The following is a 25,209-nucleotide window of genomic DNA, read 5'->3' as shown; positions in this document are numbered from 1 at the left end:
ATTACCAACTATAGTCAGATGCAACCCTCGATACTGTACTGTATATCCTCTTTATGAAAGTGCTACACACTATTTTACAATATCTACATCCCATTGTTAATATAACTTAACATGGCATCGCTAATAAATGCTTTAGTCTACGTGGCTGATTAAGAATAATTCACTTAATTTATTTAAATTCAGTGACACTTTGGTATCATGCAAGTTTGCTATTAATGTCACTGATTTCTATACAAACATTTATCTACAAAAAGTTGCTTTAGAATCTGAGCAATACTAAGTCTAAAAACTATCAAGCCTGAGTAAGGAAGTAAGGATAATTTTATAGAAATGTTTCGTAATTTAATTTTAGGGAGCGCTACATGTTTACCATTTTAAAAAGTTGAATATTTCAAGAAAAAAATACAGATAAATACATAAAATTACATTTGGTCTTTAAAGCTGAATATTAAACTTTTCTTGCATTATAGTTGTTGGCTTTTAATACAATGTGAAAAACTATCATGGGACAGCCATACTGAAAGCAATATATACATTCATTCAATATAGACGCTACAGTATATATTAATGTTTTTCTTTCTAATACTGAACATTAAACAAAAATGATTATCAAAATTGTTAAGTGTGAGTTTAACCTTTTGGCATTGACTCAACCACATCTTCCAATGAAAAAAATCGATTCAACCATCACTTAAAAAATGATATGCATCTTGCATAGACCGTTTTCCTATCTGAAAAGTATGGAACTGTCTCTGCCAGCTGCAAAACAAGTAGCAAGCTTACGAACTGAGATACGTTTGGAGAGCAGGTTATGAATATGCAAATGGTTGAGTCTAGAAGGTAACCTCCAAGTTGGGAAAACGTGCAAAACCACAACCTCATTCATTCGAGGTCAATGCCTAAGTTCAACAATTCAAGGTAAATGCGTAACCTCAACCATTCAAGGTCAATGCCTAACCTCAGCCATTCAAGGCCAATGCCTAACCTTAACAATTCAAGGTCAATGCCTAAACTTAACCATTCAAGGTTGATTCCTAACCTTAACCCTTCAAGGTCAATGCCTAACCTTAATAATTCAAGGCCAATGCCTAACCTCAACCATTTAAGGTCAATGCCTAACCTTAACCATTCAAGGTCAATGCCTAACCTTAACCATCTCGTGAGAGTTTCGCAACTTGTGGGTTACCTTCTAGAAACGACCCATGCAAATGTTCAGAGCCAGCGGTCTTTACAATGTTTAGAATGAAATTTCAGCATGATGCGTCACTAACACATTCATACTCACGCGAGAAAAAGCGACCCATTCTGAGTCCAAGTCTTTGGAAATACAGAGCTGCCACAATGAGAAAAAATATTCTAACAATATGTTGTTATAACTGGAAAGTTTTCTTGTTTTAACTAGAGAGTTTTTCTCATTATAAAAAGATGTTGTTACCGAGGCTATAATGAGAGCCAGATTTCAGGAGTTACACTGATGGTTGAAGGTTAAGCAGAAGAACAATGACAGAACAAGCTGTCCCAACATAATGCATGTCACTTTGATTAAGAGAGATGCTCTCTCTGATATAGGCACAGAGAGGTGAAATCCTACAAAGCATCCACAAACTAATGACAGCCCTGTGTACACTGCTTAACAACAAGGGCACACGTTCTTATTTTATGTTGTCTCGCAAAGAAAGTGAGACATGAACTTAATTGAAATGCTCAGGCTCCCGTATTTTGCCAATATAAGAGTGGCAATGCTCCTTTTAACTTTTCTTGTTGTGACAAAAAGTTTCAAAAGAGAAATGTTTTTTTTTATAATGAGAAAGGTTCTGTTAATGACATGAAAAGTTACAAGAAATGGAGATATTTGGATATTTTTCTTTTCATTTTATAATGAAAACGTTTTGTCATTATAACAAAATGCTTTATAACAAGGCACTTTTCTTTATCATGACAATAGGAGAACAATGTTTTTTCTAACAATGGCAGTTCTGCACTGCCAGACCAGCTTCATACCGCCACTGTTGTGTCTAATGTACACAGCAGTCAATAAAGATAAATCCTATATGCTCTATTAGCAAAGCATAGCATTAAACTATTCTATACAAAGCTTTTGCTAATATATAGAGTATTATTAATATATACTATTAAATTGTCAGGATTAACTATTATATATTTGCAGGACTAGTCTAAAACAATGTGCGGTTTATACATATAAACAATGTGCAAATTCAGGCAACTGGAAGTTCTCGACGGGTAAAACTCTACTCAAGATCTGGGTTCTCATGAGACATACTTATTTGTATTTTGTGATGAAGACCCAAAACCTCTACCATCCCGGTCCCTGAGTGGGGCACGCTGGTGTGCAGAAGGTGCCTCTGTAAATGCTTGATCCAATCCTCCTGGATAGACAGGGGGCCCTGGAAGACCAGGTCACAGAATCTGCAGAAATAGGAGAGGAGAAGCCAGTCACTGTTTCTAGAGTTAATGCACAACCATCTTCTTCCAGTGTGAAATGTAAGGTGTTTTTTATTTTACTGATTGTAATAAAAAAATGTTCATCATCCAGTTCCATATTCCATATGTACATGGATTTGGGGGGGGTTGTATGTTTGCGGGAGGGGACCACCTTTGCGATTTATAAGTAAAGGAGCGAATTGTAGAGTATAGGTTCTCTTTTGAAGAGTTGGCTAGTCTTGGGGTGTCTGACAAGGGGTTCATACACCACTGGTATGGCTGCCTCATCTAACTATAATGCAAGGAATATCTGTCTGTGTGTCCTTCGCATATCTCCAGAACCGCCCATCCGATCTACTCCACCCTTGGCTGGTGTATTCCTGGGGACCCAAGGAAGTGCCGTGTTGAATTTGGTTCAATTTGGACACATGTTCGATATCAATACAATTTGAATAAAAAAGCAAACGGCGGACTGAGTCAAGCATGTCGTCTGCACATTTGCTGTTGGATGCTGTGCGATCTTTTCTTTACTTCACTGGAGTCAACAAGTGATGAGCGGTTTGGCAACCACAGTTCCTTCAAGCGAACCGACAGTAGTTGCTGTGACTAAAGTGAGACAAGTATGGTAATACCACCCTCTCGTGTCACTTCTGGTTCCAAAAAACAAGATGGCGACGGCCAAAAACCAAGATTTGTCAAAATGCCAAACTTAAGGCTGCAAAACGACAGTCCACAAACCAATGGGTGATGTCACGGTGACTACGTCCACTTCTTAGATACAGTCTATTAATCCACCCAAGGCATGGCAGCATACTGGGCATTGGGTCACAGTGTTCTGCTACCACTTAATATGTCCCATCCACATTTAAACAGTTCTGCCAATTGTAAATGGGTTGCAAGCACTTTCTTTTTGGAGAGCGAGTGCTCGGAGATGCCCTGCGGTAGCTGTTCTTAAAGATTTCTTGGGTGGTCCCACATAGGGAATGACAGAGGTCAGAGCTTTGATTTTCATTTAGGGCCTACATATGAAATATGTAACCGGGTAGAGAGCGCTCTCACTTCACTCTCCACTGAGAGAACTATTGTTACATATGTAACCTTCAATTCGATATACCTGCAGGTGAGCGTGTATATCTCAGCATTCAAGGAGGGTAAAGTCTTCTTCTTTAGCCCAGGCCTTGGCTTCTTCTGTTTATAATCATAGCCTAAAAAGACAAAACATTGCGCTGCTTTATCTGGGGGAATGTATTAAGTTATCACTGACAAGAGGCATACATAAATAAACCCGAAGCCAAACTATTATTCAATATTGATATTTACTATTCTAGTCAACATCCATCATAAGACGTATGTCTTTCATCTAATGAATACACATGCAGCATTCATCACAAATATTCACTTAATTTGGTTCCACAGATTGAGCCCCCTGATTCCTGTGCTTAAACCACTATTTTAATGATTGCATGGCACAGGAAACACATATGTCGACATTTTGCATATCGTCAGAAACTTACCTTCAAAAATGGCAATCCTCTTCCTGTGTGCAAAGGCTCGAAGATGACCAGGAAGCCCAGGGAAGGTGCCGTTACACTGAATACAAATCGTATTTGAGTCACATTCCCCTGAAAGATAGAACATTGAATAACAAAATTACCCTCAAGGAGAAAAAGGCAAATGGATCAACATATTTAGGTTGAAATTATATGATTATATTTTCTATAATCTCTAAGCTTTGGAAAAATTGATTGGATGATGTACTTATTATACAGTTTAGCTGATACTTATGTCACATCAAGATTTAGGATCATCAGAAGTTCGATAATGTCAAGGAGAAAAGCAGTAGCGTGCAGTAATTTTATTAGCGAGCAAAACTGTGACTCCCAGTGTGCTTTAAAGTCTTCCTCCACCTGGTTTCATTCTGTGCATCTGATTTGCACTCGCCTGTTTGGAAAGTGTTACTGGTAAAGTTTAACACAATCTTGTGTCTTCAGGGGGGCTATTTTCACATACACCACCTCACGAGAGTCACAGAGGATTCGTAAACTACACAAAAAAATCACAGATGTGTTAGTCCTATGACAGCAAACTGGCAATAACAGTGCTGTGCACCATCGCCTGTTAACCAGAATATTGTACTTGTTAAAAGTTATTTTAGTTTAAAGAAAAGCTTGTCTCTCCAATACAAAAATGTCTTTGATCAAAAATTATTGTTCATCTAATTTGTGAGTAGTGTTGAACTTGAAATGATGATACAATGTCAACTACTGTACAATGATGATAATGCATCATCTTTAAAGGGAACCTATAATGCTTATTTTCAGGTGCATACATGATTTTAGGGTTTCTACTAGAACATGTTTACATGCTTTAATGTTCAAAAAACGCTTTCTTTTTCTCACACCGGCTGTGCTGCAGCACCTCTTTCCCCCCTCTGTCTGAAACGCTCTGTTTGAGCTACTGCCCTCTCTCTCAAAAAGCCCAGCCTGCTCTGATTGGTCAGCTGGCCTAGTACTGTTGTGGTTGGTCAACTGAACCAAACGCTTCGGACTCCGCTCCAGCTCCGCTCTAACTGTCTTTGTTTGAGGGCGTGCCAAACTAGCCGCTATAGGCAAGTATTATGCAAATGTCTTACTTGGTGACATCACCACGTTATGGAAGAAAAGGCAGGACTTCAAGCAAGGTGTTTCAGGCAGTTCAGGAGCAGTGTTTCTGGGAGTAACTCCCTTTTGCGTGGATTTTTGTAACTTTGCAGACCTTTTTCATCCACAAAAGAACTAGATAATACACTAAAGGAAAGGGAAAAAGCACAAAAGCATAATAGGTCCTCTTTAACACCGTAATGGTATACTACAAATTATAATCTAAATCAGTTTTCAGGACTGGACGCACAGAGAAAGCCATCTTTGGGAATACAGTACAGTTATCACTGTAACACCATAATAATGGCAATCACCATACAATTCGGTTTAAAATAGAACTCAACAAAGAGCAATTTGATTTGAAATTGTTACCTTTTATCTCATCTTTCTCAGCACCTGACTGAAAGTTTGATTTGGACAGACATTAAACAAAATTGTGGAAACACGGATGACGGGCTTCCAACTAAACATCAAGAGGATCTCATGATTTTTTAATATGAACTTCAAAAGCACTTTGGCGACATTCAGTCTATTGTGCGTATTTGTTTCCACAAATCAAATGATTGTGAACTATTGTTTAACTGGCCTCCACTAGCAGGGTATGGGTATCTGTAAAGAGACACTGAACAAATGTAATAAAATATAGATGGAAACGTGACTAATGGTGGACTTCCCTGCAATCGAACAAAGATAACAATTTTCAATTTGTATAAGAATAATTGAGCAGTAATTTACTTCCAAGATAAAGGGTGTGGGGCATGTCTTGAAAATGCCTCTAATAACTTATGAGTGGTTTTGCCAAATATAGCCAAACCAGGTATACTTTACATAAATGCTGTCTATTTTCCACATTTTTATGATTCATTTGCTGCTGAACTACCTCATCCTGTCAAAATCTAATTGCAACTTGAAACTTACCTAAGCTGCTTTAGAAATACAGTACTATTACTGGGTTAAAACATGCAACCACCCATATTTAAAGGGTATTTTTCACCCTGGACCTATTTTTCCATGTTTTGTGTCTAAGTGATTAATAAGGACAACAATTTTTGAAATTGGTCTAATATTAAGGGATAATGCTGCAACCGGCAGCTGCAAAACAAGCTGTGAAGGCAATAAACTCCTCCAAGTCACTAAAAGTGCTCGTTTTTGCCACTGACGGACTCAGATTGTTATTATAAGTGTCTGACAACATTATGGAAAGGAGCCTACAGAGAAAGAAAACGTGTTTCTTACCATTCACTTGATCCTGTCTGTTGGTTATTGTGTCCAAGTCCCGCTCAAAGAGAAGTCTCTTGAAATCTGAATAGCCGTATACTCTGGTTCAAATAAATGCGGGTGGCCATCGAATTCAAAGACCTCATCCACATTGTGGAAATCATCTAAATATTCAGCCATGATCTGAATAGATAACACTAAGCTACGCTCTGCCCAGCTGGCACTCGCATTTCCAACATGGATGTATTCCACCGTTGTCTTCCGGCAACACGTCACCTCGCCAGATTTCAGAACAAGTCTTCTCCTTGAGCGAGACTCTTTCCATAATGTTGTCAGACACTTATAATAACAATCAGAGGCTGTCATGGCAAAAACAAGCACTTTTAGGGGACGTAAATGACAGTTCCAGCTTGCCCCAATAGCACCATATTGCAGCCCGTGAGCAGCTGCCCCACTACTGGCGCTCTCCCTCAATACTGGAACAATTCGAGTTAGTCGACACAAAAACATGGGAAAATATGGTCCAGGTTGAAAAATTCCAAAGTTACCTTTAAGAAACTGTTCAAACATGAAATTGCTATCAAGCCTAGTGCATGAGACTGCATACCATGAGCCCAGTGTGGTTCCAAACTGGCCATCTGTGTCTCCTCCATGTAATCTTTGGTCAAATCACAAAGCTTCCTGGTTGCATAGGCCTCCTGGTTGGTTCTCGCTGTGAGCTCCATACCTTCTTGTCTCATCTTGAGCAGTTCAACTAAAGTGCTTGAGGAGGCCTTAGTGCCTCTTTGTGCTTCTACCTGAGGCTCCTTCCTTTCCGAGAAGGCCTCTGCCTCCTGTTTTGGTACAAAGCTGTCCAATATGGGACGTGGACTCCTCATCTCATACTGGATTTTCACTGGGACCCCCATGCGCATCAGGACCAGGCCATTGCCGCTGATTAACTTCTGAGAGACAAAGGATCGTGAAGGGAATTGGCTCTTGTTGAGGACCTGGAGGATGTTCTGGTGTTCCTTTTTGTCCTGTAGCAGTTCATTCAGGATGCACAGCGGGGACTTACTGGTGCTGGTAACACTTTTACCAATTCGTTTCAGGTGTCCCCTCACATGGTTGGAGAGGCCAGTCTTCGTATCAAACCAACCCCAGCACAGGGGACACGTGTGCTCTCCTTTGGTTTCTGGCTTCACAGCTGTAATATCAGATCAAATTTGTCAGAAAAACAGCAAACAGCAGACACAGTTAGAGACTAGCTAGTGAACACAGTGGAGCATTAAGCAATAAAGAGCCAGATATTTCCATAAGGTGTTGGTGGAGACCAAAAACGGAGCTAAAAGAGTAACTGCTGGATGTGTAAAAAGTTCAGTATATCAAATGTAGATGTCAGTGTTGCCAAGAAATTGCAGGTTTAAGTATCAGAAGCCATGCAAAAATTACATCACTGCAACATTCAACCCTATCGCCAGACATGAACATCAATATGAAGGATTCTGCAAAACTCAGGATTATGTTCAATGACATAATCCAATGCCAACATTTTTTAAATTTTCACCTTTTATAATATATGTACAGGGCAATAGCAGTATGGTTAAGGTTAGGGAAGATTGTGTAGCATTTTGGGGGATCTATTAGCAGAAATGAAATATAATATTCATAACTATGTTTTCATTAGTGTATAATCACCTGAAACTAAGAATCGTTGTGTTTTCGTTAGATTAGAATGAGTCCTTCATATCTACATAGGGAGCGGGTCCTCTTCACGGAGTCCACCATGTGGCTCCGCCGTATTTCTACAGTAGCCCAGAATGGACAAACCAAACACTGGCTCTGGAGAGAGACTTTTGTGTTTATACATTACCTGAAGGCCACCGTAGTTCTCTGACACGCTTGTGAAACTGTGGTAACGTGAGCCGCAGAGTGCAAAACCATGGTACCGCCAGCCGCCGTCTGACTTCTGTTGCTCCTAAAGTAGTGTTATTAATGGTTGGATGGCCTCTGAGCGAGGCGAAAGGCGTTACCACGGTTTTGTACTCGGTGGCACACGTTACCACAGTCTTAGAAAGGGAGGAGTGAGCGGAGGGATACTCAATTGGTTGCAAAACCACACCACTAGATGTCTCTAAATCCTACACACTGTACCTTTAATAACAAGACTAATAGTCTACAGCCATGCTAGCAGCTCTGTGAGGCTGAAGTTTGGCACAGCTGTGCTTTGAGCTAAATGCTAATGTCAGCATGCTAACACAATGACAATACTAACTCATTGATAAAGAGGTTGGCCTAATGTTTACCATGCTCACCATCTAAGTTTAGGGTGTTAGCATGCTAACATTTGCCAATCAATCAAACACTAATACTCGTACCTTTTCTCATTTTCCTTGTGCCACAGGGGATCCTCCTGCGGATTCGTGGCTGATGGTCCCGCAACGCCACTTGCTCTGGCGAGACCATGTGCCGAGCGCTGTAGCTCAAGCCAACTCGATGAAGGTGCCCTCGCACATGATTGGACAGACCCACTCCGGACTCAAACATGGCGGGGCAGTACGGACAGGGCTTGTGTTCTACCCCCGGTGTGGGGAAAACATCAAAGCGGTCACTTGCAGACATATGAGGCGACTCTGGGGAATCACCGCACACTGTAGTTTCAATATACTCCTCCTTGATTACGAGTTGCTCTATATCACTACAGTCTTCATCTCCATCATCTTCATCTATGAGTACATGGGGGCTTTGGCTTTGGTCTTTGGCTGAAAACCTCTGCCTCTTTGTGAAATACCTCCGAGCATACGGGTTCCTGACGTTCTCGCTTTCCAAGAAGCTGCCTGCAGCTTCACTGGTGTCATCACCGGAGTTATTGCCGCCCTCACAGCCTTTCTCTGACTCCTTATCTGCAGACTGTTTCTTGAGCCTCTGGCAAAGCCTTGCCGATATATTACCATTCATATTGTCAATGGTGTTACGCAAGGGCGTTGACATTTTTCTCATTGTCAGAGAATTTTGGTGCGCTCGCGCTTGTAAACTCCCGCTTGCCGGCTCGTTCTTGCTAACCTGACAGAACATCTGGTCTAATTTAAGATTTCTGGCTGATAGTAAAAAATCAGCGCCCGCAGGACAGTTTGCCTGCTTTGAGCTGCCAAAAGCCTTATAGTTATTGTTTTCAGCATCTTCCTCCACGCAGGTGAGATCAGTTGCCACGTCTAATTTTTCCACTGGTTGTGGGAGTAATTTTCCATGCCTGTCGACCCTCCACAAGGACGGTGACAGCATGTTTTTGGTGCAGCCGACACGGCACTTTAACTGAGGAGAATTTACAGTTTGGTCATTGGACTTTTGAATGTAAATGTCCCCTCTTTTACTCTTTTCTCCACGAGTCGACTTAAGCGGATTTGTTTTAAACCCGGCAATTTTGGGCTGGTCGGCAACCTTTTTATAATTACCATAGTGTGATCGCTCCAGCTCAGAATATCTTTCCAATGCTACTTTGTCTTTGAAAAAAAACATTTTACGCTGAAACTGAACACGGCCCGCTTCCTCTGCATCATTATTACGAGTCATTTTCCTGCATTGAGGCTGGTGTGTGTCGAGGTGCGCGACATGTAGGTGTGCTTCAAGCGCCTGCTGCGTCAGTGTAATGTAGTTACACTCCTCGCAGAAGTAGTAGTGCTTCAGATTGTCGTCTGTTTTGGCGTGCTGGACGGAGATTTTAGGGCAGTTACAACCAAACGCACACCGAGGGCACTGCGCTGTGGTGCCCCCGTCTTCCAACTCAGTGTTTTTGAGACCTTTGATTTCCTCCATAAGTTTTTCCAGCCTGTCTTGGTGAATAATGATGTGCCTCATGAGGGAGTTGCTATCACAGAACAAACGCCCACACTCCCTGCATATAAAGGGCTGAGAGACATCCTCACTGTTCACCTGATTATGCTTGCCTAAATGATACATCATATGTCTATGGAAATGTCTTTTCTCCTTGAAATTAACATTGCATATTGTGCATGAAAAGAAAAGTGGATCTTGTTCTATCTTCGACGGTTCCACTTTTGAACTCAAATTGTCTTCATCTTCAGGGTCATTTTCCTCATTACAGCCTTCCTGCGCTGCCGCGCTATAAATACGGCGCTCCGAGTCTGAAGCTGTGCTCCTGGAAAGATCTTTGAGTGGCACCGCAGAATATTTAATATCAGATTGGGTACCCAAAGAATCATCTTTGTCAACATTTCCGACATCATTGCCACTGCAGAAACAGTAACGTCTGCATGTGTGATTTAAGCTGTTGTTAACCTTTTCCAGAGAGCCTGACATGCTTTTTGCGTGTGTGTTGTGCTTCCTGTCCCTTTGGTGCATCACTTCGGTCTCCAGCCTTCTGTCATTGTGCAAAGAGCGCTCTCTTGCCAAATCCCATCTGATTGCTTCGGCGTCGTCATAATCATCCGAGGAGCTTTCGGACCATTCTACGTCCCGTCGAGATCTTGTTTTCATTGTCTGTTTTGTCAAAGGTTGGCTAATGTGCATTTGCTCCGCGCTGTCTGCACCTGACAGCGCGGAGCAGGCCGGTTTGGACTCATTCTCCTCCGAGTGAGACAGCGGCGTGTTGACACCTGGCTGTGTGGCCAGTGTTTTTACGGCGGGCCCCGCTGTGTTCTTCCAAGCGTCTGATTGAAGCTCACTAGGTGGTGGCAACACCTCGGGGCTCGTGTCCTTCCCCGCTTGCCGCGCGGCGTCCAGGACATTGTTGGATAAAACAGTGCCTTTGTTCAGGACACAGTGTACCTCTGAGGTGGGGTGTGAACCAGGTCCATTAACAAGTGCTCCTGAAGGCAATGAATTGCCTGCATGGGGAACAGCGGGGACACTGCTGTATACAAATGGATTCGGCTGGGTTCCATTTAAAGGGTTTTCGTGTTCATCTGAGGACAGACCTGCAGCATTGTTCTTCAGGGAGAATGTGTGACTCTGTAATGGCTCCTGAGTACGACCCGGGCTGTCAGACACTGGCTCCACGTCTTTGTCCTCTTGTGCATTTGGCTTCACATCAGACATAGTAGCAGTACTTTCTGAAATATTAAAGAACATCACAAAATTATGAAGTGTGCTATATATTTTAGGGCTGTCAAAGTTAACGCGTTAACACCACAATTTTTTTTTATGCATTAACGCAACTTTTAGGTTGTAGAAATTTTAAAGTGAAGATACTGGCATCGTATGAAACTAAAATATCTAAGAAATCCATTGGTACCAACCATGTCATACTAGCTTATCACGAAGGAGGTTAAATAATGCTCCAAACTTACACTAAATGTTGGCGAGGAAAACCTGGCTTGGCCATTTTCAAAGGGGTCCCTTGACCTCTAAGCTCAAGATAATTGAATGAAAATGAGTTCTATGGGTACCCACGAGTCTCCCCTTTACAGACATGCTCCCTTTATGATAATCACATGCTGTGTTGGGCAAGTCATAGTCAAGTCAGCACACTGACACACTGACAGCTGTTGTTGCCTGTTGGGCTGCAGTTTGCCATGTTATGATTTGAGCATATTTTTTATGCTAAATGCAGTACCTGTGAGGGTTTCTGGACAATATCTGTCATTGTTTTGTGTTGGTAATTGATTTCCAATATTAAATATATACATACATTTGCATAAAGCAAGCATATTTGCCCACTCCCATGTTGATAAGAGTATTAAATACTTGACAAATCTCCCTTTAAGGTACATTATGAACAGATTAAAATTTGCGATTAAATATGTTAATCAATTGACAGCCCTTATATATTTATAACAATTTCAAGCAAGCCAAGTAAAGCAAGCAATGTCTTATAGAAGCCTAATATTTCCTTTATTCCAGTGCAGCATTCAACCATCCAAAGACTATTTGCAGAAAGAGATGTAACGTATAATAAAGTCTAGTTCATTTTTTTCACGCTGATAATGTGGTGCTGTTAAAAAAAAAATAATAGTCTTTTTCTCTCATAAGATGAGAGCGGTATTATTCCGCGCCGCATTATGATTTTTCCAACACCCTCTTTCGCCACCTCTATTCACAACAAACCCTGCTGTTAGCCCTGAATACCCTGGCGAGGATGCTTAATTATGTGAGCGTACCTCTGGGACACAACCTTCCTGCCTCTCCACCTAAAGTTCTCAGTCGTCTGCTAAAATTGACCAATTTCCATGGGAACAAAGTACACCTCCAATGAGATCATATTGCGTCTTATCACTCTGTGATGGTGCCAACACAGATCCCAGCATGAGACTGTTGTTACTTGAATCCTGACAAATTGGCAGGCACACAATCTGTCTAAAACACAAACACAGGCCCCGCACAAAGAAAACATACACAACACATTTTTATTTCATATTTATTTGGACAAACCTAGTTATTAGTTAGGCTACAATTAAGCACTTGTGTGCTACATCTTGTAACAGATTATGCTGTCCAGAGCTGATTTAGTTTAAAACGTACGCTCAGTGGGTTTGACATCCAGGGCTGGTCGCTCTCTACAGGAAGCTGCGTTGCTAACGAAGTGGTAAATTCAGTGTTAATGAGTGGCTTCACTGTTACCACCTCAGAGGTAAAACCTTCCGAGCTCCATATTCTCCCCATCTGTTGTGGTGTAAAAGGTTCCAAGGGGGAACAGACGCTCTCCATTTACAGCGAACTTCACTGTTACCCCCAAACGGCGGGGTGGCGAAACCATCAAAATATCTCGGTTCAAAACGTGTGCAAGCCTCATTAGCAGCCAACTCACACAACTCGCGTCTATATATATATATATATATTTATAACGAACAGGGGTTCAACAGAAATGTAATTTTTTATGAATTTATTTACTTCTATTTACTTCATTTAGTCAATGTTAAAAGGCTGACTTTGCCTTGCCTGGAGATATTTACAGGGATTATGAGCTTTAATACAGTTAAGCTGTATGCACAGATCAATCTGCTATGAGCTTCTACTAACCCTGTCTGCTATTTTCCCCCAAGACGCTCGCCTCGTTTTTCAGTTTGGTAAATGAGATTTAGGAGGAGCGTCATCATCATTGTGGTCTGTTAGACAACAGAAAACTAACGAGAACACCTCACAGTTATGTATTGAGCAGTCTTTTGACTTTTTGCAACTTGTATTTCTGAAGATACTGTAAACTAGTGGTACAATACATCTTGTTAGGTACATCTTTGCAATCTGATGTAATCCAATCAGGGCTGTCAATTGATTAAAATATTTAATCACGATTAATCGCAAATTAATCACCATCTGTTATCTGTTCAAAATTTACCTTAAAGGGAGATTTGTCGAGTATTTAATACTCTTATCAACATGGGAGTGGGCAAATATGCTTGCTTTATGCAAATATATGTATATATGTATTATTGGAAATCAATTAACAACACAAAACAATGCCAAATATTGTCCAGAAACCCTCACAGGTACTGCATTTAGCATAAATAATATGCTCAAATCATAACATGGTAAACTGCAGCCCAACAGGCAACAACAGCTGTCAGTGTGTCAGTGTGCTGACTTGACTATGACTTGCCCCAAACTGCATGTGATTATCATAAAGTGGGCATGTCTGTAAAGGGGAGACTCGTGGGTACCCATATAACCAATTTATATTCACATATCTTGAGGTCAGAGGTCAAGGGATCCCTTTGAAAATGGCCATGCCAGTTTTTCCTCAGCAAAATTTAGTGCAAGTTTGGAGCGTTATTTAAGCTCCTTCGCAACAAGCTGGTATGACATGGTTGGTACCAATGGATTCCATGGGTTGATGCCAGTATCTTCACTCTCGGTTTAAAACTGAGCCCACTACTGTCTCTGAAAGATTGATAGCGTTAATGCGTTAAAGCAATTAGTGGCGTTAAAATGATTTGCGTTAACTCGTTATTATCGTGTTAACTTTGACAGCCCTAAATCCAATACAAAAATAACTATATCTTTGTGGAGCTTATAGGGTTATAGTCAGGTGTTTCTTCTACTCCAGTCATTCCTAAAGACTGGGTCGTGACCCCCAGGTGTGTTGCAGTAGATTTTATTAGGGTTGCCAAATAAATTTACAGAATTTCTTCCAGTGTCTTTTATTTCAGATTTCTAGCTGCAGTACACTTTTATGCCACATGAGGGAGCCTGAATAATCGTATTGTTCTGTTAATTGTAGCCTACTAATAATATTGAATTTGAGCGTACATTCTGTTTGTTTTACCTTTGAGAGGAAAAAAACAAGTGCATGTTAACTCTGCCTACATGCATTTATTAGGTCTTTTTTAGCATATGTACACATGTATATGTTTTTAATAACACATGCATAAAACAAAGTTGTGATTTATCAAACGTATATCTCTTCAATATAGCTGGTTTACCTATTCAAGATAATATAAGTTGATGTGGAAATGGCAGTGAATATGGTCAAGAACGTTCATTTAGGCACAAATTTGCTCTTTTCACGATTTATAGATAAGGCCTATTGTGAATTGGGTCACGGTGGTTAGTCATTTTTAAAAAAGTGGGTCCCCAGAAAAGAAGTTTGGGAAACACTGTTCTAATCTGTCCTGATTGACAAACAGTTGATATACACTCAGTGGCCATTATTAGATTTAATGGTACAATGTGATGCGATCCAAAAGAACAGGTGTGACATCTTCCACCAGCTCAGCTCTACATTTATGTAGCTTATAATGTTTAGTTTAGACAGGATTTATTGTTAGACTGCTGTATTGGATTGCATTGGATTGTACAGGTGTACATGATAAACTGCAGGTTCATAACAATAAAAGCTTTAATTTGTACCAACAGTAGAAATGAAATCACTTCAAGTCGCGGAGTTGAAAATGATCGTGTGCAGCATGCTCTGCTAGTTGGTGGGCTGGGAATCGTGCCATGTACTCACATCAGTGTGGCTTTGAGTCTGGCTCACAACCTCAGTGCGTGTCGAGCCCTATTCTCTTTCATCTTCCACTCATTCTCTACTGTGCACAATCTCATTTCATGAAAATGCCATACACTTCGCCTGTAAAAAATTCTCACCTGAATTAAGTGTTTCATTAAACTCGCTATCGCTAACTTTGTAAGTAGTCATTTTACGCCGGTTCTATAAAGCAAATCAATATGTGTACAACATTTTTACAATTGTTCAGACATACAGTACAGTAAATATAACCCTCTAAGAACAAAAGTTAGTCACTACTATCGTGGGACTTTACATAAAATGGGGCATGGGAGCACATAGTCGGTTGAATCCCTGGATCCTACTGCCCACATGTCGAAGTGGCCTTTGAGCAAGACCAAAAAAAATGCAACTGCTACATAAATGTAATGTAACGAAATGCATGCATGACATGTCAAGATAGAGGGAAATAAAAATAGTTTGAGATAATAATAATAACTTGCGACAAGAGACAGAAAGACGATGACAAACAGGATGCAGTCGAAGAAGAAGCTGAGACTTCAGAGAAAGAAGAGGCATCAGTTGAGGATGAGTAGAAGAAAGATGATGACACCTTCTGTGGTCAACTTGGTGTCACAAATAACATGTATCCTACAGAAATCACTCGTGTCAAAAATGTAAATGAATAAATGAAACATCAAGACTTACAACTAAAAAAGGCAAAAAACTGATATGGCCAATTACTGCTTTCAACTAGTGCAGTTCCTGTTCAAAACATACCCGTTCAGAATGGGCCGAACGCTTGGCCTGTGGTGTTGCTGCTTACAGCTTTCTCGAGAACCGCTGATAAAAAACAACTTCACATTCAACACTGCGCTTCCTTAGCTCCCGAGCAATGCACAAGTCGCAGCTACTCAGAAACACGGGTGAAATACACTCTGGTTCGGGGAAAAAAACACACCAAAGTGTGGCTACTTGCGGGCAGAAACACCGGTGAAATACACTCTGGTTCACGAGAAAAAACCCACCCAGTTCTGGCAACTCGCAGTCAGAAACACTGGTGAAATACACTTTGCGATGTATTCATTCTCAAATGGGCATAACCGACCAACAAACTTTTAACCACCCCGGTTAAAAGTAGAGGTATAAAGTAGAGGATTTAATAAGTGGAGGTAAACTTCAAATTTTAATTGGATCGGATGAATAGTTCTCGAGATATGCGAAGGACATACCCACAGACAGACAGAGAATCCTTGCTTTATAGTTGGATGTTTTAGCCAACCAATTGATGCTGCTATGATGAAAAGGTACACTATATAGTAGTGCATCTTTTGCACCTGCAGGACTAGGTATATTTTAAGGTATACATCTCTACCTACTTCCCAGATAACTTAATATGACTCTACATAGATGTGCTAGAGCTCCAGGTTTTTTTTTCTTCTTTTGTAATTTGACTGAATAGAAAGGCTTTAAGTATATAGAATTTACTTGTAATTTAAATATACATTTTGTGGATTTTTTGATATTCTTGTGTTCTTTGGGGATGTAATACAGCAGAGTATGTTTATTGTAATAGTAGTCAAGAGCTGATACAATAAGTCCTGTAAATGATTAGTCAATTGACAGAAAATGAATAGTTTGAGTCAGTCATCAGGAAATAATGCCCAAATGTTGCTGGTATCAGCTTCTTAAATGTGAGTATTTGTTGCTTTTTTCTGTTTCATATGACTGTAAATGGAATTGTTGAGGGTATTGGACTGTTGGTTGAGATGAAATCACCTTGAGCACTAAAAAAATCGCGACATTTTATATACAAAACGATTAGAAAATGATCTGTGTGTATTATTCGATACTGAAAAAAATCAGTCAGTTGCAACCCAAGACAAAGTCCCGCTGTCCGCTATAGTACAAACATAAAAACATAAAGATATATTAATTGTGACGTTTCTTTCCATCGTAGACAATTATTTAATGCAAACAACTGCCATAGCCAAACTTTAAGTCATTTGAGGACAACGCACACAGATTGAGGAGGAAGAGTTTGGCGCTGTAGGCTTGTAAGGCTGCGAATGTCTAAGCAAATTCCTTCTTCCCGTTCAACTGAAGACCCGGGCTGGCAGCACAGTGGAGACGGCGTTAAAAACCAACTGGGACCAGTCAGCCAAACCATTTCAACTGCTTGAGCTGTCTGGATGGATCAACAGCCAACCTTGTATTCCTCTGCCATCGCCTTTGCTGGAGAAATGTCTAAACAAGGGGAGCCACGGTCCCTCAAGTACCGCACTACACAACTTCCTCAGCTAATGGGATCTATTGATTTATTTGACACAATGTGAATTTATGAAGCTGCCTCTTAAGTGTGAGAGTATCAAAGCGTGGCTCAAAACAAACAGACGGAGATTCAGCTTGACATTCCGGTAATCCCAAGGTGAGTGTGTTCTCTCGGAGAAGGTGCCACAGCGAAGAAAAAAAAAAAACACACAAGTTCTTCTTCTACTATTTTAGCCGTGCAGCTCTACCCACAAACAGCAGAGAAGCAGGAAGAAATTAGCAATATGCCACAAACCAACCACACTTTCCTCAATGTGTCTAACTTGTTTCACAGAAGAACGTGAAACTAAAAAAAACACATAAAAAACAGATTCATGAAACACCCTAAATTTCTTAAATTTGCACAGGAGAAAATGAAGAGAGGGGCTTCACACGATGTCTTTGTCTGGATTACGCACTCTTTTATCCCACTGAATTCTTGTCACCCAAAGGTCATTTCCATAATAATGGTCTCCATTCTCCCTAATGGGATTTTGGCTGTGATTATGTATGCCAGCGTCTTGTGCAGACACTATCAGCCCTGTCATCCTGAATTGCACAAATGTAATTACACAAAGCCTTTGATAACTAAACAATGTAATTTACTGCTTGAGTGAAAATATATACCGCGTTATACGACTCAAATTATACACTAAAGGAAAATGTATGAGGACCATCGGTGGTGTGTTGCATAGAAAATAGTGTTCTTTATAGTACGAAAATTAGATGCTAATGCATGTTTTAAAAACAAGAATATTGAGGGTGCATTCAAGTAATTTAAGAAAAGATCCACAAAAAAATTATTATTGGAAGTGGTCAATTTAAAGGAATAGTTCCACATTTTTGGGAAACACTGTTATTTGCTTTTTTGCCAAAATATGAAACGCCTAGCTTAGCATAAATAATGGAAACTAGAACTTTGATAATAATGTGAAGGGTATACTCACGTACATAATAGAGAGCTGAAGTCAAACAGGAACCTCCACATTTTGTAAGAAAAATCTCACTTAAAACTAGGGCTGCAACTAACGATTATTTTTATGTCCATTACCTGTATTAATTATATTCTCGATACTTGTTTGGCCTATAAAAATTTGGAAAAATGTCGATTAGTGTTTCCCAAAGCCCAAGATGATGTCCTCAAATGTCCTGTTTTGTCCACAATTCAAAAATATTCAGTTTACTGTCATAGAGGAGCAAAGAAACCAAAAAATATTCACATTTAAGAAATTGGAATCAGAGAATTTTCATTTTTTCTTAGAAAATTACTCAAACCGATTAAATCAATTATCAAAAATTAATCGTCACAGCTCTATTCAAAACCCCACTGACATTTGCGACTTCACTATTAACTAAAAATCCAGCCTTGGAAAATAACCACACTAAATGTTGTTTAACTTTGTGAAAGTCTTGAAGGTTTTCATTTTTAAAAGTAAGTTGTAGTGGATGTTCCGTCTTGTGAACATGTTTCAGTTTTTCACAAAGACTGATGAAAGAAATGCTGAATGAGAGATTACATTGAGTTCTGGAGGTGGAACAGGGGCTAGGCCTGTACATCCCTAACTTATATGAAGCTACAGCCAGCAGCCAGCTATCTTACAGTGGCTTAAAATGACTGAAAGCAGGGGAAAAGAGCTATGGTCTGTCTAAAGGTAACAAAATCCACCCGTCAGCAGCTCTACAGCTCCATTCCCTAATACGGCATACCGTATATTGTTTGTTTAATGTATACAAAACAATGATATAGGCATAATTCAGGAATTGTTGCTTTCTGTTTGTAAAAGCAACATTCAAACTTGGCCCCTCCTTCCACCGGCTGCATCACATACGGAAAGTGAAAGCCAACCCCAGATTCACTCTAGTTTTGGAATGAGCTTTGTCCGCTTTGTGTTTCACCTCGCTATATTTGCGTTCTTTCGGCGCTGGGTCCGCCATTTTCGTAGCTTCCTCTTTGATGAGCATGCGTCTGCAGATACAGACACCACAACACACTTCTAGTGGGTCATAAGTGATGATTGAGAGGGATTACTTTTGTAATGTTGAGTCTGTACATAGTTTTTTTTTTTAGAAAAATCCTGCATAATATACCTTTAACAAAATGTAATTGACAAGTAGTGGTAGGTAATATTTTGCAACCCTGTCTCAAAATTATGTCCCCATACAACTAAACTGCATTCTCAATTACATTTGGAGGGAAACTTATTTTTTCCCAAATTACGGTCGCAGTTTTAAACACATGGTTAACGTTTTGGTAACAAATCCACTTTAGTAAAAAAGGTCATGGTTTGGCTTAAAATGACTACGACATTGAAACAAAACTGCAACAAAACTACTTTATTAGATTTAGGCACTCCTCCCACCTGCACGTAGTGGACTTTCTCGCTTGTTACTTCTTATTATACAACGTAACTTTCATTAACGGTCGCTCAATATACTACGCCGCCTGCTCTGTGCGTCGCGCTTGTTGTACCACGTCACTTGCTGCGGCCTCCCACGGACTATCATTACAAACGTATTTGTGACACGTCAAAGACAAACGAATTCAGCGACAAAATATGTTTCCCTCCAAACGTGATTGAGAATGTAGTTTAGTTGTATAGAAACATCATTTTGTAGGAGACAGGGCTGGTATTTTTCACCTATTGACAGAGCCAGGCTGCTGTTTCCCTGTTTCCAGTGTTTGTGCTTTGCTAAGATAAGCTAACCAGCTGCTGGCTGTAGCTTCATAGCGTGTTTTCCAAAAGGTGGAACTATATTACTTTAACTAATAAAATGTTATCTGTGGAAGGTATATGCACATACATAACATAGACCACAATGGACACTAAAACAAAAAAACAAAACATATGGAGACAGGACGAGGCGAGAAAACCAAAAAAACAATCCCATCCTTTGTCCGAGGTTCAACACGAGCAAAAAAAAAAATCTCCCGAACCTGCCCACAACAAACTTCTCCTTTTCCCCCCTCTCCTATAAAAAGGGGACTGAGTGAAACGGCTGTGATGGTAGATTTACTGATGAAAAAAGGTGAAGCGAGAACATTCGGAGTGATAAAAGGGGACAGGGAGCGAGTGACAGTTGGGTTAAGACAGAAGTCATGTTCAATAGCAGGTAGAAACATCAAACAGCGAGTTCACAGGAAACCCATGCAACCTTGTCTTGAAGGAGGATTTTCTGTTGTGTGGAGTAGATTATATCTGTTCAAGCTGCTGACACGGCCTCATTTGCTGCCCGTAGTGTTGGAGGGGGATTAAACGATATAAACTTTAAAGCTTTAAACAATACCTTTCAAAATTAAATGGATTAAGGGAGGGATGTCTGATGGGGATTTCCCAAGGCTTTGTTAGTTTTAAACTCTACTCCTTTTAAAAAAGGGGGGAAGAAGAAGAAGAAGAAGAAGAAGAAGAAGAAAAAAAAAAACAGCGGCTAGAAATTTCTCAGGCATGTGACCGTTTTAATGAGGCTGCTCTCACGTTGAGGAGGGCAGCGGGCACAGGAGGGCTGCCAAGCAGATGGCTCTCATAAACATCATATCTGCTCTGTTTAGATACATGACTTCTCGTCTCCCAACACCGAGAGGAAAACAAACCCGACCATCACCACAAGCGCTACCCACTTTCGCCCACTTTTGGCAAGCTGTGCCGGCTCGTTGAAATGGCACATTTCCATTTCTTGCGTTTCCCCCCCTTCATAACAATATGCATGAGCCGCGCAATTGATATACATAACCTCTAATCTGTTATAAGTATGCAGAGGAGATGCAGCGGTGGGTATTTTTGTTTAGCGGCAGTTAGGATGTTGACTTTTATTAAATGTTATTATTACCATATAACTGAGAGTATACAAATACTGAGCAAGGCAGAAGTTGTTGCTATGATTAGGCTTCCCTCTTCAGTTGAGATTGGGGGGGGAGAAATGAAATATATTTATATCAAACTTTGCCGCTTTGCTGTCGACATGTGACCACTCAGATGAAAGGGAGTCGGTGTCAAACTGCTCTCCAAATTGAGGACGGGCTCCACAGTGCTGAGCAGACATCAGTGAGCTTGAATTCGGAGGCATGTCAAGTATCGCAGGTATTAGGATGAAATCTCTCATTATCTTTCTTTAAAACATAATATGAGTGCACCACGGCAGGAGTAGAGGAGGGGTGTTGGGGGTGGGAGGGGACGCAGGGAGCACTAATGGCAACCAAAGTGAGCCCTCAGTCGTCACCTTGAATTCTATTATTAGCCCGGGACGAGCACAACTCTGAACAGTAACTGGATCAAGTGTCATTCGCAGCCTCTGATTGGGTTTAGATGAGGCTAAAATAAGCACCGGTGTGATCACATGGGGTCAACGAGATGACATGAATAGAAGAAAGAAGAAGCCTCAGAGAGAGAGAGAGAGAGAAAATGCCAAAACTGCGGCTGTCAAAAAGTCACGAGGAATTTCAGAGGCCAACAAAAGCCCTATTTATCTAACTCTATCAGGGAAAGTGGACAGCTTGAGCGCGGTAGCCTTGACAGCAGTGGGATTCCCTTGTCATTTCCAAGGTCCACACACACATACACACACACACACATGTAAGACGATTATTCAGTGCTGCTTGTCAATTGTACCTTTTCAACCCGGATCAATGAGTCGTCTTGCACCGGGGGCCTGTATCAGCGCCAGTCATTAACATGTGAGTGCCACTCTATCAGCCCCAGCTCCAAATAAATCAAAGGGTCGGCCACAGAAGAAAAGGGGCTAATATTTCCTCAATAACCCCAGAGGGACACCATGGAGAGATGCAAATTGCCTCCCAGGAGACCCCGGGGGATGTGAAGGAGGAACTCGCTGGGAGGCAACGGGAAGCTAATGAGTATAATGGTAAATGTATACAAGGAGAGGGAGAAAACCCCACTCTATTCATACCAATTAATACAATCTTATCAATGGAGGTGTACTGTAGAAGGAGGGCCCGCGTCTAACCCCGTGCCCTCCTCCCCACTTCCACCTTGCCAAGCGTCTGTATTATTCAACACGGGCCGGGCTACGGTCATTAGCCCTGTGGGAGGCTGGGCCCCGGCCTGGGGAGTTAAGGAGATTTTAAAAACCACTCACTCCTCACATCAAAACAAATCGGGCCAAATCAAAGGGGCTCAAAAATGTCCTTTCTCGGAGGGGCGAGGGAAGGGAAGCGCCATTGTTGTGAAAAGCCACGCTGTCTGCGGCGTCGAAGCACGAAAAAAAACAGATAGAAGTAGCTTCATCCATCATGCTGCATTTGAGGAAAAAGGATTAACTGATGTCGTGACATGAAATAATATAAATTTAAACCATGGTAATGTTAGAAAATGATGGCATCAGCACATTTAATTGATTAAATGGAGTTTAACAACTGTGACATTTTGAGATTTCATTATTTTTTCTATAACATTTGCCGTTTAACAGGGTTTTTCTTGTGAGAAAAGAAAGCTTATAGTTCCCTGAAAATGAAGACAGTATTCAATTGCAGCTGCTGACACCACAACAAAAACCTGAACAAATAAAACTAACCCACACACCAACATGTTCAAACACACAGTGAAAATCCCCAGTCCCAAAAAGAGGTATTTTCCAGTTAATAGGGGAAACATTATTCCCATACAGAAAAAACAAGGTGGTTTCAAGAACTTTAAAAAAAAATCAAAATCGTTTTTATTATTATTATTATTAGTATTATAATATTGTGTCTTGTTTGAAATTACTGACATGTAATTCTAGATTATTAATGAAACTGGCAGATTTTTACTTGTTTGAAAAAAAGTGATTTTTTTATTAGTTATTAATAAAAAAAATGACTTGTTTGTTTTGCAGTGCCAAAACATACTCCTTGTATCCAAACATACTTCTGACCGAATATATATCAAGCCACAACTACATTCACTAGAGCTGCAACGATTAATCAATTAGCTGTCAACCAACAGATTAATCGCCAGCTATTTTGATAACAGATAAATCGGTTTGAGTCATTTTTTAAGGAAGAAAAAGTGAAAATTCTCTGATTCCAACTTATTAAAACGTGAATATTTTCTGTTTTCTTTACTCCTCCGTGACATTAAACTGAATACCTTTGAGTTGTGAGACATTTGAGGACGTCATCTTGGGCTTTGGGAAACACTGATTGACATTTTTCTCCATTTTCTGACATTTTATAGGCCAAACAACTAATCGATTAATTGACGATGAAAATGATCATTAGTTGCAGCCCAAACATTCCCAAAGCAATGGAAGCGAATAATAAATTAGATTTCTGGAGGTAGATTTTCCCCTTAAACTACAAACTGATAAACGGAATCCCACAGAAATATCTGTAAATATAGAACATATCCTTATTTCTCTTTTTGCCGTAGTTCAGTCATTACATTTGTTAAAACATTGCTGTAATATATACCATACACCAAATCCTCTACAGTACCTAATATCACCAACAGATGGCACCTACAGCCATGGAAACTTGTATACATACATAAATAAAAAAAATTGGCGCAGGATAAACTGCATGACTTGTGTGGAAAACAAGTTTCCCATCACCTACTATGATAACTTTACTTTAGTCATGTTAAGTGGCTGTTCCTTTGAAAAAGGTAATACAACGTACCACCTTAAAGGTGGAGTTGTGCCGTGCTCCACACCGCCGCTAGTGATCAAAAACTACACAGGGGACCTTTAAGTTACCTCTGAATCGATACGGCCGTACAGTTGATAGAAATCGAAGTGGTATGTAGTTTAAGGAAGCATTTGAACTACCTGAAAGGGCAAACAAATGCTTCAAAAGCATACGAAGAAGAAGAAGGAATGCCTCGATCTATCATTTTGAAGGTCATTTATCAAGGTGGAGAAATATACCTGACAGCGGGAGGATTTGTCTTCTAGAGATCACCGAGGGGACTCAAATGAAGGTTAATCACTATATAACTTTCTACATGTCTAATCCTATACTCCACATTTCATTGAGCATAGCTGTAAAAGCCCTCCGTCAGCATAATTGCGCCCTAACCTGTGCCCCGCGTGCTCAAATCTCTAAAATATCACATCCAACTCTGAGAATAAGTGGGAAATTAATGAGGAAAGTGCTGAGCTCAACCTCAGATAGGTATCACAGAAAGGGTTAGCTGCCTCGCGGCTCATGCACAATAGAAGCTCGCTAATCCGAACCCTCGGAGATAGGGGTTGTTTGGACTTGTGAAATGTTCTGAGGGATAAATACTGATCTGACATGGGCGCATCTGGATCAGACCTAAAATAGACCAAAAACAGTATATAGTATTTTTAGGTATAGCCTGGTAATCTAGATGTCATTATTAGTTCAGTTAATTTATTTATGCTGCGACATAATCATTATTATTATTATTATTATTATTATTATACATCAGTATATTCTTTAGTCACGACTGCATGTAATTATGACGGATTTTTTTTTTCTTTTTATTGATTTATTTTCAGGTTTCATATAATGACAACCCTGTATATAAAAGTTTTTAAATATTATTTTTGTCTATCCATCTGTCCTTTTATTACCATCTATTCAATTTAATGTGATTACACAGTGCACGTTAACTGATGTTGCTTTTCAATGCATCCGTCCCTTTTAGCCAGGGCTGAGCGCATCAGTGATCATATTCTGCCCCTTAGTGGAGGAAACGGTCCATAACCTGAGTGGAACACATCTGCCGAGGCTGAGCAGCAGGCTGGATTGTGGACATCTGCAGC

The 25,209-nt window shown here is 40.3% G+C and overlaps 1 protein-coding gene across 4 annotated transcripts in view; it reads right to left on the bottom strand.

Moving 5' to 3' along the window:
- Window positions 1-1,422: 1,422 nt before the first annotated feature.
- Window positions 1,423-25,209, bottom strand: part of znf644b (zinc finger protein 644b) — a 55,918-nt gene continuing 32,131 nt past the window's right edge. For 3 of the 4 annotated variants that reach the window (XM_074636484.1, XM_074636483.1, XM_074636482.1), the window contains 5 exons: window positions 8,657-11,347; window positions 6,907-7,485; window positions 3,957-4,064; window positions 3,557-3,647; window positions 1,423-2,427 (listed from right to left, as the gene is read on the bottom strand). In XM_074636484.1, the coding sequence (XP_074492585.1) occupies window positions 2,250-2,427; window positions 3,557-3,647; window positions 3,957-4,064; window positions 6,907-7,485; window positions 8,657-11,333 (3,633 nt within the window). In that variant the 5' untranslated portion in view covers window positions 11,334-11,347 and the 3' untranslated portion in view covers window positions 1,423-2,249. Of the gene's footprint in view, window positions 2,428-3,556; window positions 3,648-3,956; window positions 4,065-4,158; window positions 4,486-6,906; window positions 7,486-8,656; window positions 11,348-25,209 lie in introns of those variants that run through there. The other variant, XM_074636485.1, reaches the window with a different exon arrangement.

This window comes from Sebastes fasciatus, chromosome 5, assembly GCF_043250625.1.
Source record: "Sebastes fasciatus isolate fSebFas1 chromosome 5, fSebFas1.pri, whole genome shotgun sequence".
Classification (NCBI taxonomy): Eukaryota; Metazoa; Chordata; class Actinopteri; order Perciformes; family Sebastidae; genus Sebastes; species Sebastes fasciatus.
The sequence above is the reverse complement of the archived record's forward strand: the minus strand, read 5'-3'. Positions and strand labels throughout refer to the sequence as shown.